Source organism: Lacerta agilis, chromosome 6 (assembly GCF_009819535.1).
Source record: "Lacerta agilis isolate rLacAgi1 chromosome 6, rLacAgi1.pri, whole genome shotgun sequence".
Taxonomy (NCBI): Eukaryota; Metazoa; Chordata; class Lepidosauria; order Squamata; family Lacertidae; genus Lacerta; species Lacerta agilis.
Window position 1 is genome coordinate 18,757,023 of NC_046317.1, and position 12,662 is coordinate 18,769,684.

Sequence of the window (12,662 nt, forward strand, 5' to 3'; positions counted from 1 at the left end):
AGATAAGAAGCCTCTAGTGGCAGGAAAATGAAAAACCTAGTGTACTGAAAGACTGCTGTGAAATTCTGTCCAGCCTTCTTCTCGTTCTGAAATACATAGAAGTTTGGTCCAAACTACAAGTTACGTTACTCACTCTTTTGAAACACAGGTGCACACACAGAGGGAAAGCAAGAAACTGGTGCAGGGCCCTGATCCAGATTAGGAGTGTTCTTAAATTATCCACTTTTGTTTTCAAGAAAAAGCAGCTGAGGGGGCCCTGATCTGGAACACGCTCCAAGTCTGGATCAGAATCTTACACCAGTTGCATGCTGAAAATCACTGTGCTCATGACAACCTCGTGACATGTTACATTACTTTCATGATAAGACACTTCTGCATTGGTCTAGTGGTTCTGCCGTCATTGCAGATGTTGGTCACAACAAATGGTGCTTCTCTCTCATACGCACCTTTATTCCTGCCCAGAAAGTCTGAAGGGCAGGAAGCCAGGAAAAGCTGTCGTACGTCGGAAGTTGTACCATATCTTCTCGTCTGTGATAAGGAGCTGGGTTTCCTCCAATATTAGAAAGGTGTGGTGTGAAATTGCTACATCAGAGTAGAGTACAGCAGACATTTCCTCCCTCCTTTCCCAGTACAATGAGAGTAAAAGCAGAGTGGCACAAACAATAGGATAACGTGGTGCACTGGTGCAGGTCATACTGGACTGTACCACTTTTAACAGGAGGTAGGAGGTCCCACGTGTATGTGTGGGTGTTCTGTCCAACATAAAAACAACTTTCTGGAACATGAGGATGAAGATATGTAAGCTAGCCTTTGTGATTTCTACTTGCACACATTCTGGTGGAGCACAAGCTCCTCTGTTCGGGAATCATGCCTGAAGAAAAAATAGCAACCCTTATAGTGAGCACTGAGCCACACATGGTCTGCCCTGCCCTGCCAGTAAATGATCTTCCAGGCTTGCTGGTTGTGAGAGTGGAGGAAGGTTGGAAGGGAACTCCTGCTCTGTTCTCTTGGAAGATGAGTAGAAGCTTCTGTGCAGTTGCATTCCCAATTTTGTAGATGGATCAACTCATGTTCAACTAAATGTGAATAGAAGTCCCTTCAGACATTCCTCACTCAACGTGGGTTAAGGCCAGGAACAGAGAGGGATTGACTTGTGTGCATGGGGATATTGAGGGCAGGGCCTCATGGCCCCATTCCTCCTATGTAAGTATTTCCTGTTTAGACACCTGAATAGTCAAGTGTCATGCTGTGAGTTTCTTGATCATGTAGCTTAGCTGTCAGTTCCCAGTAAACCTCAGTAAAATACACACAGGGGAAAGAGGATGCTGTAAGACCACTACCTCATTGGTCTTATTTTTAATTTCCATTGGGGGATACTTCTGCTTGATTTTGAAGTCTTGCACATGTATATTCATTTCTCAACCAACTTGTGAAAACAAACCAGCTCCCCTCTGTGGGGTAAGATTCTAATTGCCATGAAATTTAATTCTCACTCCCTGGGAATCCTAATCAAAGCAAAGCAGCATTAATCCTTTTCTATGCTTCTCAGTCATGCCGTGTGAATATTTAAGGCCAGGCCAGCCCTCATTCCCTGCCATACTTCGGTATTTCAGGCATGTGATCAGCTGTGTCGGGGGGGGGGAGAGCGCGGGGCAAGCAAGCAAACAAACAAACAAACAACCTTTTCATTATGTGTGTTTTAGAACAAGCTTCCCTCAGACAAAAAGAGCATTTTAAATTCAAAGAGCCCAAACACAAAGAGAAAATTCTTTTGAACACAAGTGTTTGGAACTTGCTAGAAGCATCAGCAAGTTTGTCTTACCCGCAAATAGGGTGTATCTACACACAGGGGGAAAACTCTATAAATAAGTCAGAAATTAAATTGTTATAACAAAAGATAAAAAGCACTATGGAAAATCGCTTAGAAATTTTTTTTTTTGCTGTCCAGTGCCATCTGATGTTGCATTCAAAACACAGTTTTTTGACTAATGTAGCTGAGTCCATGGACATCAACATAGAAGTCAATAACTTTTTTTTTTTTAGTCATTTAAGTGAATTTCACATTTTGTCTCTGGCAAATTTCATAATAACACTGGCTTGGTCCACTTAAGCAGGGGTCAGGAACTTATGACACTCCAAATGTTGTTGGATCACAGCTCCCATCATCTATGATGGGAGCAGGAAACTAACAACATCTAAAGATTAGTTCTCCCCCCTTGTGCTAAAGACTCCTTCACATATTGCATATTCCATCTGAGGGCCAAACTATATGCAACATTGAATTATGGGTGGTTTCTCCAGAGATTTACATCTGTTTTTCTGCAGATGTGGAGGCTTCAACTGCCTCAGAAGCCCCATGTGTTATAGTAGGGTGTCTTAACTCATTAAACAGGCATAGGCAAACTCGGCCCTCCAGACGTTTTGGGACTACAATTCCCATCATCCCTGACCACTGGTCCTGTTAGCTAGGGATCATGGGAGTTGTAGTTCCAAAACATCTGGAGGGCCGAGTTTGCCTGTGCCTGCATTAAACTCACTAAAAAATAGACCCTTGGGGAAGGATTGTAGCTCAGTGGTTGAGCGTGTGATCTGCCTGCAAAAAGTCACAGGTTCAATCCCTAGCATCTCTGGGTAAAGCCAAGGAAGACTCCTCTCTGAAGGTATAGAGAGCCACGTGGAGATGATGCTGAGCAAAATGGGCCAATGGGCTGACTCAACGGAAAACAGTTTCCTATCTTCCAGCCACCCAAACCAGGGAGAAGAGGCAGGGAAACCAGGGAGCAGGGCAATTACAGCAACAAAAATGTCATCTGCATTTTGACTGTTAGCTCTTTCAATTGTCTACCTAAAACTTTTAAATATGAATGTGACCGATAAATCTTTGCAACCATAGAATGACATCAATTCAGGAATCAGGCGCGACTGTGACTCCCCATCTAACATATACCCTGAAGCAAATCTTAAGAGATATGGTGAAATACCGTTCCTGAATCTGAGCCAGAAAGCATGATTTCCAATGGAGAAAAAAAGCACTGCTGGAGTGAGCCCAGGCTCCACTGTTTTCTGGCACTTCTTGGACCTGATCCTAGAGGAGACTGTCCTAGCAGAGCTTGCATTTGCTTTCCCCAGGCATTGGCTTGACTCGGACAAGGAGCTTCCAAGTGGAACCAAGCATAGTGGGGCTTGCATTCAGTGCCAAATTTAAAGGCACTGAATGCAAGCCCTGCTTGTGGAAGAACAACCAGGAGGACATTCTAAGGCTCCCCATTGTTCCTCTGCACCCACAGCTTTACCTGCTCTCACGTTGCATAACTTCAGGTATGGGGCAGGTAGCCAAGTCTTGGGAGAAACAATGGTATGGACCAAATTGAGCCCACTGGAATGGGTTGGAGATTCTCCATCTGTCTTTTAAATCAGATATGTGGGGGGAGGCCATCTCACAAGAAGAATTAGGGCACTTGCCAAACTTTTAGCAGTCTTTATCCTAAACTGTGCAGCGTTGCTGCTTATCAAATAGTTTGTTCAGTGGTCATTTCTTTTAATTGCAGGGTTCACCTGGTGAACGTGGTCCGGCAGGTACTGCTGGCCCAATTGGTTTGCCGGGACGTCCTGGCCCCCAGGGTCCTCCTGGGCCAGCGGGAGAAAAGGGAGCTCCGGTGAGTAATTCTAAAGAAAGAGAGAAGTAATATTACAGAAATTATTACTTTTCATATCCAATAATGTTAGCTCTTCACACTCCAATACCTTTCTATTGCATATGTGCCTGGCATACTCCCTCTCTATTTACAATAGAGCACTGCAGAAATTTAATTAAACTCGATGACATTTTTTGGCACACTTTATCAAGCCCTAAGGCCCAGGGAGAGGGGTTAAACAAAGCTGATCATCATGAACACAATAGTGGCTGCCTCTGATGATAAAATAGTTTGTCATGTCGTAGCTTTGATTTAACCTTAGTGCCCTAATGCTCTGCTTTACAAAGTGCACCTTTATTTCCCATTTCCGTATCAGATTTCATGGTCACCTACTCCTACTCTCTGCTACCTTTTTAGTCAAGTGCAACTTTTAAGTGAAAACATTGCGGGTGGGGAACTTTCAGACCTCCTGATGTTGTTAGACCCACCCCCCAACTCCCGTCATCCTTGGCCACTGGCCATGTTAGCTGGGACTGATGGGAGCTGGAGTCTAGGAACATCAGAAGGGCAAACTGGTGCCCCATTCCTGCTATACATAGATGAAAATGCTCCTCAGATATAGGGGAGTAGCTTTTGTAATCTTCATATGAATCTCCCCCCCACCCAGGTTCAATGCCATGTTATAGACAGCGCCTCTCTATCTTAATTATATCTAAAAGATAAATATTGTGTATTATCTAAGAATTATTAAACTACAGAGTTCAAAAGTAAGCAGAGTTTTAGTCCTCGTGGGAAAACTCCAACAGATGTCGCAGAGGAAACCTGTGGGCACATCAAACAAGTTATGTGAACGCAAGAGGGTCCTGTTTTTCCTGCTACGTTGAATGACAATCAGCTTTTGAAACTGAGGATATTTTCAAAAAAAAGTGCGTCCGTGGTATGCCAAGGAGGCCTACAGTTCAAAGGGAAAAATGTTCAATAATTCCACTGGGTTTGCAGCGTGTGAGAATGGAATTAGAAATTACAATATGAAATGAAATGCTTGACAGCACAGAGCTCCCGCTAAATAACATAGAACTTTGAATCGAGTGCTTCCTTGCCTCCAATCCACAGCATTGACCTGGTTCACACATACCATTAAAACGTGAGTTAACCACAAGTTGCTCCACAGACAATCAATTGTTTCTCGTTAGTTGGGTTCGTTTTCCAGCTGCTCTTGCCTTATTGGCTTTGCATTTTGGTAAGCAACTGTGGCAGCGTGGCAAATCAAACGGCTATTAATGGGGGGTGCTGGGTTGCACATAACACCAAGTCATAGTTAAAACAAACCAAGTTTCGTAGGCCAACAACAAACCATGGCTTTTGATCATGGTTAGTTGACAGTAAAGAAAGTATAATTAAGCCATGGGCCAGGGATTGCACTGAAAGCTAAGCCATGATTTAATAAAGCATGCCTTAGCATTATGAGCAAATGATGCCATTGATTACCACCAACATGGTGAATGGTCAGGGGTGGTGGGAATTGTAGTGCAACAACTTCTGGAAGGCACTATGCTGGCTACACCTGCCATATTGGTACACCATCTTTCAGTATGAAACTGAAGCTGTGTAGTCCAATGTGCATTTACATGGGAGTCCCAATAAACCCAGGGAGTCTTCTGTCTGAGTATATATGTACAGAATAGTGCTGTAAATTGATTTCATTAATCTCTCACAAAATCCTATCAATAGATATTTTGCTGGTGTTCTAAGCTCCACTTTCCCTCCCTATATGAGCATATTGTTCCTTGCCTCCAAATAAGTATTGACATTATACTAACTACATGGTATTGACAACATATAACTCATTAACTTAGAAGACTGTATTCCTGAGATTTTTCATTTCTTCACCTGCTTTGGTATATTTATCTGTCTGCAGTCTCTCCAGCAGGTTATGTTATCTGTATTTTCATTTCTGTTTTCTGTCTGTTATTTATCATGCACTTATCATAAAAATGTATTGAAATTCTGAAATGCAGACAATGGTTACTATAACAACTTAAGCTGCTTTGCAATGTACCATTCTGAGTTTTGTAATTTATATGTATGAGTCCTTATCGTGACTGAGTGAGCCACTTGGAGCTGGGTTCTTAGAAAAATTGAATGCTGTAACCTTGAAGCTACCAAAATGAACCCGTGAACATAGTGTTCAGAAGGTTTCAGAAGTCAAGCTCTGAAGAAAATTGGAGATAATCCCACTGTAGCCAATCAGTGACCTGAAACTCTGCTCTTTGAAGCTCACATGTTCAACTTTGTCTTCCATGGCCAGTCAGGTGCAGTGCAAGGACAGGACCTGCCAAATACCTCTAGCCTAGACTGCTGCAGTGTATTGTACCTGGGACTTCCTTTGGAAACTGTTCAGAAATTTCAGTGCAAAGCATATGTTTCTAGTTTTAAAACAACACCACTGTTCCATTTCCAACCACGATTGATTACACTGGTGCTAACCTACAACATGTGGGCTGAGAGTACCCAAAGAACTGTCTTCTTCCCTGTGGTCCTGCTCATCCATTCAGATCTCTAGAGATGCAGTGGGCAGTGACTTGACAGGGTGCCTTTTCATTCGTGAAAAAGGGACACGGGTGGTGCTGTGGTCTAAACCACTGAGCCTCTTGGCTTGCTGATCGGAAGGTCAGTGGTTGGAATCCCCGTGACATAGTGAGCTCCCGTTGCTCTGTCCCAGCTCCTGCCAACCTAAGCAGCCCTGTTTAGGGAGGCTTTTAATGTTTAATAGATTATTGCATTTTAATGTTCTGTTGGAAGCTGCCCAGAGTGGCTGGGGAAACCCAGCCAGATGGGCGGGGTATAAATAATAAATTATTATTATAAATTATTACAGTGGTGCCTCGCAAGACGAAATTAATTCATTCTGCGAGTCATTTCGTATTGCGAAAAATTCGTCTTGTGAAGCACGACCATAGGAATGCATAGGAATGCATAGGAATTTAATTCCCATAGGAATGCATTGAAATTTTCGTCTTGCGAAGCACGACCATAGAAAAATTCGTCTTGCGAGTCACCTAAAAATCGCAAAACCCTTTCTTCTAGCAAGTTTTTCATTGTGCGAGGCATTTGTCTTGCGAGGTACCACTGTATAGCAGTTTCAAAACACACCAGTGCAAATAGATAAATAGGTACCGCTGTGGCGGGAAGGTAAATGGTGCTTCCATGGACTCTGGTTTCCATCACAGTGTTCTGTTACACCAGAAGCAGTTTAGTCATGCTGGCCACATGACCTGGAAAGCTGTCTGTGGTCAAAAGCCACCTCCCTTAGCCTGAAGCGAGATGAGCACCGCAACCCCAGAGTCACCTTTGACTGGACTTAACCATCCAGGGGTTCTTTACCTTTACCTTTTACCTTTCATTTCTGGTATTCTGCCTCTAAAATGCACTACCCATTTGTTTATTCTGATATCACTTTGGTCCAAGAAAGACCTTTTTATTTATGCGGTCCTGTCAACTGAGATTTATTCTTTTGTTTCTTCACTCCTCTATTTGATGCTATTTTTTATAATTGTTTGGCTGTTTGCATTTTCTGTTTTTATCTATTTTAGGTGTGTGTTTTATTTCATAAAAATTATATGCCACTTGTTTGTAAAGAAAATCCTCAAAGCCTTTATGTTACCTGCTTTGGGCATCCATCCATGTGTCAAAAAGCTATGGATAAATTCCATATCATTTCTTTTTCCTTTAATGTGATTGTTCTAATGCTACAGGTATCACTATATAGCATTGCTCACAGGTTTTTACTTTGCAGAAAGAGAGGTCAGAGATGGCAAATAGGAAGTAGAGGTTGGTGTAGTGAGATTCAGGTGCAAGTAAAGGAGAGATGTGCCTAGTTTGTGAATTAAAGTCATAGGTGACTGGGATCAATTGTACATTGTTTCTGCTTTGAGAATGAGCAGCTGATTTCATACTTTTGGGTGGGTGGGGAGGACTCACTGTTGTACCAAGATATTACACATCAAGTTTCTTCATGCACAAAGTACTGAGCAGATGTGTTTCTCACACAGCTCTCTGTGCGCTAGATTTAATTGTGCAACGAGGTGTGTGATGGAAGGAAGGGGAGAGGGAGAGAGATAACCCTTTGGAAAGTTTGTTTTGCAGCTATCAACACTTGGTGCCGGTTGCCAAAATGAAAATCACAGATATCAATTGCATTCTAGCCTTTGCAAAACACTCAAAGGAGAGTAGGATAGTTGATTGATGAGTAGATAGAGGAAGCAGGACCGTTGAAGGCATGGAAGTGAGAGTGACAAAAGACCAGGGTGTTGCTCATAAGCAGACAATAGTTATGTGGGATAAACAGAGAAAAGGTGTAAATGGAGACAAGAGGGGTGATACAGGAGGAGCTCAATCTTTTTTTAGACAAAACCAAAACTAAATACTGGGTTGTGCAATCATTACCTATGAATTGCTTTTAAAAAATATTGACTAAGGAATATAATTAACATCCGGCTGTCTGGTAGTAATGAATGAAAACACAGGTGTACTACTCAAAAGTAGGGCATACAATTGTGCAGAGTCACATGGTAGGCCAAACTCCCAGAATTGTAGCTTACAGATAAAGCCCAGTGGAATAAAAAGCTCTTCATCTGGCATTGAAATGACATCAGAATTTGTGCATGGAATGCATCTCTGAGAAGGTATTCCAAAGGTGGAGAATGACAACCCAAAATTCGCTTTCTCTCAAGTCACTACCTGTCCACTTCAGATGGCAGAGAAGGTCCTCTGGAGAGAATGCCCTCCCAAAGAAGGACCTCCCTAGATGATCACAACATTACAGAGATGGATTTGAGAGATAATAAATTGCTTAGGGCCCCTCCAAAGGTTCCTAGTTGTGACAAGCTTTAACCATGCACTGGACCAGTCTGATAGTGTGATTGTAGATAGTGAGATGTGAGTTCAATATTCTGCACTCTCAATTATTCACCAGTCATAGTTTGAATGATGTTTTGGCATTGAAAACAGGGTGAAAAAGGTCCCCAAGGCCCAGCCGGACGTGATGGAGTACAAGGGCCTGTAGGCCTTCCTGGCCCTGCCGGTCCAGCTGGTTCTCCTGGAGAAGATGGTGACAAGGTCAGTTGCCGTTGGCTGCAGTGATGTATTTATCCGGTGATTGGCTAGTTTTCAAAACTCCAATAACTATTTGTTGGCTCGCTTTACATGGGATCACTCAAGAAAGAATCTTGAGGCACTTCAATAACAGATTTATTGTGCCATAAGCAGTGGGGCAAGAAGTAGGGCCATGCAATAGAAGTTGGAGAAATAGGTGTGTCACCTTTCCATGCAGGACCCAAATGTACACAAGATAAGAAGGGAGTGACCCATTGGCAAGAGCAATCACTGTGATAGTTGTGCATATTTTCTAATAGTTTTAGAAGCAACGGTGATGACAGTTTTGCTCTCATGGAATACATACTATTTGTGATTATGAGCCACTAGAGAAGATCAATGTATGAGAGCTGAGACAAACATTTATTTACTTAAATGTCAAATTTAACTCATGAGCAGCAGGTGTCAGAAATAATGCAACACAGGGAACTTGGGGCGTGACTCTCTTCAATCAGGCAAAGACACTTTCATGGGTTTCATGAGTTTACAATAGTCTGAAAAGTTTATGAGAATTGCAGGGTGGAAGCAAATGTTTAGGAGGAAGCATAATTCTCAATTCACCCTTTGGCACTGACATGCAAAATAGGGGGCTATACTTACAAGGCAAATGTGCTGAGTGAGAGGGGAGGGTGTTATCCTGTCCTTGCCCAGAAACATGCCATCAGGATTTTTTTTTAAAATTCCAGATTCCTTTGTCCTGGCTGCTATTCCCAGTTGTCCAGGAGAAACATCTAGGAAGTCTGGCTGGGAGAAGAAAGGCAATGTGACAGCTAGGAGTAGGGTTACACATTCTCTATTCTTCCCGCTGCTTCTCCCTAAAAATATCCCCTGTGGCTCCTTTATGTGCTGGCAAACCTCCCATTGTTGCACTGCATACCTGTTCAGTTATACAGCTCAGTCTCACTGGGCCAGTCCATAGTCTTTGCTTTAATGTGCCAAAATAGGAATGAGCCCTTTGCCCTTTCGCCCAGTTCATTAATGTGCCTTCTTGCCCTCATACACAATCCATTTCCTTCTCCCTCCATAGCATGCCCGAAAGCAATGCAAAAGTTATCCGTTAGCCACAGTTTTGTCTCTGAACCAGACTCATTATTTAGACCCGGACTTATTCTCAACCTGGTAACACTGGGTTTTGATGAAATGTAAAGTTATGTTTAATTAGATGCTTCCTAGATTAATTGTGGCTTGCATGAAAGGATAAGTGGATGAGTTGCATTGTCTGATAACTTGTCTTATATCTCACTATCAGTTTTGCACCTATCATTGCTTGGGAATTCAAGAAACCCAAAATAACCCTGCAGTTTTAAAAGTTTCAGTCTACCATTTTGATTCAAAATGGTATTCAATTGTATTTTAACATTGGGGAAAAACCTACTCCCAAGTATCAGCAAGCATCTTGCAAAATTAGGTTACAGTATCTTAACAGGTGTCCAAAGGGATAGTGAGCAAACATCTTTCCAAAATATATGCTGAATTAAGCCAATATACGATGGCCTGAACTTTACCATTGTCTTATAGAGTCAATAGTAATTCTCTGGTACGTCTGCTCATAATAAGAATTGTGATACATTCGCAGAAGCACGAAGCTGCTCTTCAGTTGATTGCAATTACAGTCACTTTATATTGAAGGAGACATGGAGAATATAAACAAAAACAAAACAATTTCCTTCGTTCAAAATCCAATTAAAGTAGGTTTCAGTACGAGGCCATGTTGTGCTTTGAACTGTAATAGTCGATACATGCACTAATCTGTCACACCGAAATGTGATTGATCAATGCAAAATTGCCCCCTTCAGGCCTTTACTTGTAAAATGGTGCCATAAGGTAAAAAGAATAATAAGGTGACATTTATAGACACTTCACCACAGCTAACGGAAAGGCAGGCTCTTTAAAAGTACCAATTTAAAAATGTCTTTCCTTCTATTACAGGGTGAAATTGGAGAACCAGGTCAGAAAGGGAGTAAAGGTGACAAAGGAGAAAATGTGAGTTTTCTTTTCTTTCTTTCTTTTCTGACTACTTCCTTCACTATATTGCTTACTGCAATTCTTTATTGCTGGGGAATTAAAGAATGAAAACATGAATCAAAAACCAACATGCTGAGCATGCAGGAAAGAAGCCTGCATTTTGCAGAGATATTCACATTTGAAACAAAAAAAAAAAAAAATCAAATCCAGAGGAATTGGGTTCAATGTTACTTTATAATGCCTTTAAATGATGATAGTAATTGACTAATTTCTTTGTTCCAAGATATGTTAACATATTTTCCTGCACAATTGTCTGTCGCTGTTTCCTTTCACCTATGTCCATGATTGGATGTCTTTTGTTTGCTCACAGGAAAGCTATATTATATTATATTATATTATATTATATTATATTATATTATATTATATTATATTATATTATATATTACAGTGGATGCTTGGGTTGCGGACGTAATCTGTGACAGAGGCACATCCGCAACCCGCAGTGTTCACATCCCGCCACGCCTGCGCATGTGCGTGGCATAATTTGGCGCTTTTGCGCATGTGCAAAGAGCAATTTAGCGCTTCTGCGCATGTCCGAGTGCCGAAACCCAGAAGTAACCCATTCCAGTACTTCCGGGTTCGGCATGGAGCACAACCCGAAAAAAGTAACCTGCAGCGTTCGCAACCTGAGGTATGGCTGCACATTATTATAATAATACATCATTAAATAATATTTTTCATGTAAACCAATGTTTCAGATTCCTTAGGTGGTTAAAAAGGTCCTCTGCTTTGATTAAAGCAGTTCTTTATTTAATTTTATCAAACTCAAAACTAGTAATCACAAGGGAATATTTTCAAGAACTATATATAGTTTATAAAATGAAAACTCCTCTGGGAAGAAATTATTTAGACTTGTTTGGCATGTGAGAACAGGTTGTTTTATGTAATTTTAAATTCCATTTTATTTGTATGTTCAAGCATGGCTAACTGAAAACCAGCTCTGTCAGTAATGTCTTTTCCTAGGGCAGCATAAATAGATTTAATCTAAAGTACATCCTGGACCTTTTTTTTCCAGGGAGTGCAATGCAGTTGCACGTATTTAATATTTAAGTCTGTCTAGGAAGAATTGTCCAGTTGCAAGAGCAACTTACAGTCTCTTTGGGGAAATACGATTCCAACAAGAAGCATTTGTTTGCGATATGGATAGTGAAACTTCAGTTGATTTTTCTCTCTATAAATGTCCTCAAAAAGGTCTAGTATATTTTTAGTTCTGTAAAAGCCAGGGCAGGTTGTGATTCATATTCATGTTTGAACAGAAATCCACTTTTAAATATCCTGAAAATACTGCAAGCATAATTACCTTTGATAAATGTCAGTTTCAAATGTATTGTAGACAAGCAAGTCTAAGATTTGGGAAGATGAACAAATAAAGCTTGACTGCCTTGAATGTAAAAGACCTTGGAGTAACAGCACCATCTCTCCAAAGAAATGTGGAAATGCTTATTAGGCTTGAATAATGCAAAATGCCCTCCTGTGGAGATGCCGTTCGCCTGACTTTAGATGCCAACATTACCTTCTTTCCTCCTTCTTTCAGGGTCCTCCTGGACCACCAGGTCTTCAAGGTCCCGTCGGAGCTCCTGGTATAGCTGTAAGTTCCTGCTTTTTTATGCATAACTAACGAATGCCTTTCCCCCCGAATTCTCATTAGTTATACCGAAAATTCAGGCATAATTTATGTTGCTTAAAATGAGAAATATCTTAAATCCTATCCTCAAGGCATCTGTGTCTACGCACTGCTCTGCTTACCGCAGGCTCCAGTCTTGGGTCAGTGCCTTGCAGTTTCAGTCTTCCATGAGTGCAACAATTCAAAAGGAATGAGCAAAACATTGGGATAATGCTCTGGCTCCG

The 12,662-nt window shown here is 41.4% G+C and overlaps 1 protein-coding gene across 1 annotated transcript in view; it reads left to right on the forward strand.

Annotated features, from left to right (window-relative positions):
• The window catches only part of COL11A1 (collagen type XI alpha 1 chain), a 254,149-nt gene that overhangs the window by 182,828 nt on the left and 58,659 nt on the right, over positions 1–12,662 (forward strand). Inside the window, exons 42-45 of the mRNA XM_033151495.1 lie at positions 3,549–3,656; positions 8,646–8,753; positions 10,719–10,772; positions 12,349–12,402. Coding sequence (XP_033007386.1) covers positions 3,549–3,656; positions 8,646–8,753; positions 10,719–10,772; positions 12,349–12,402 — 324 coding nt within the window. The remainder of the gene's footprint in view (positions 1–3,548; positions 3,657–8,645; positions 8,754–10,718; positions 10,773–12,348; positions 12,403–12,662) is intronic.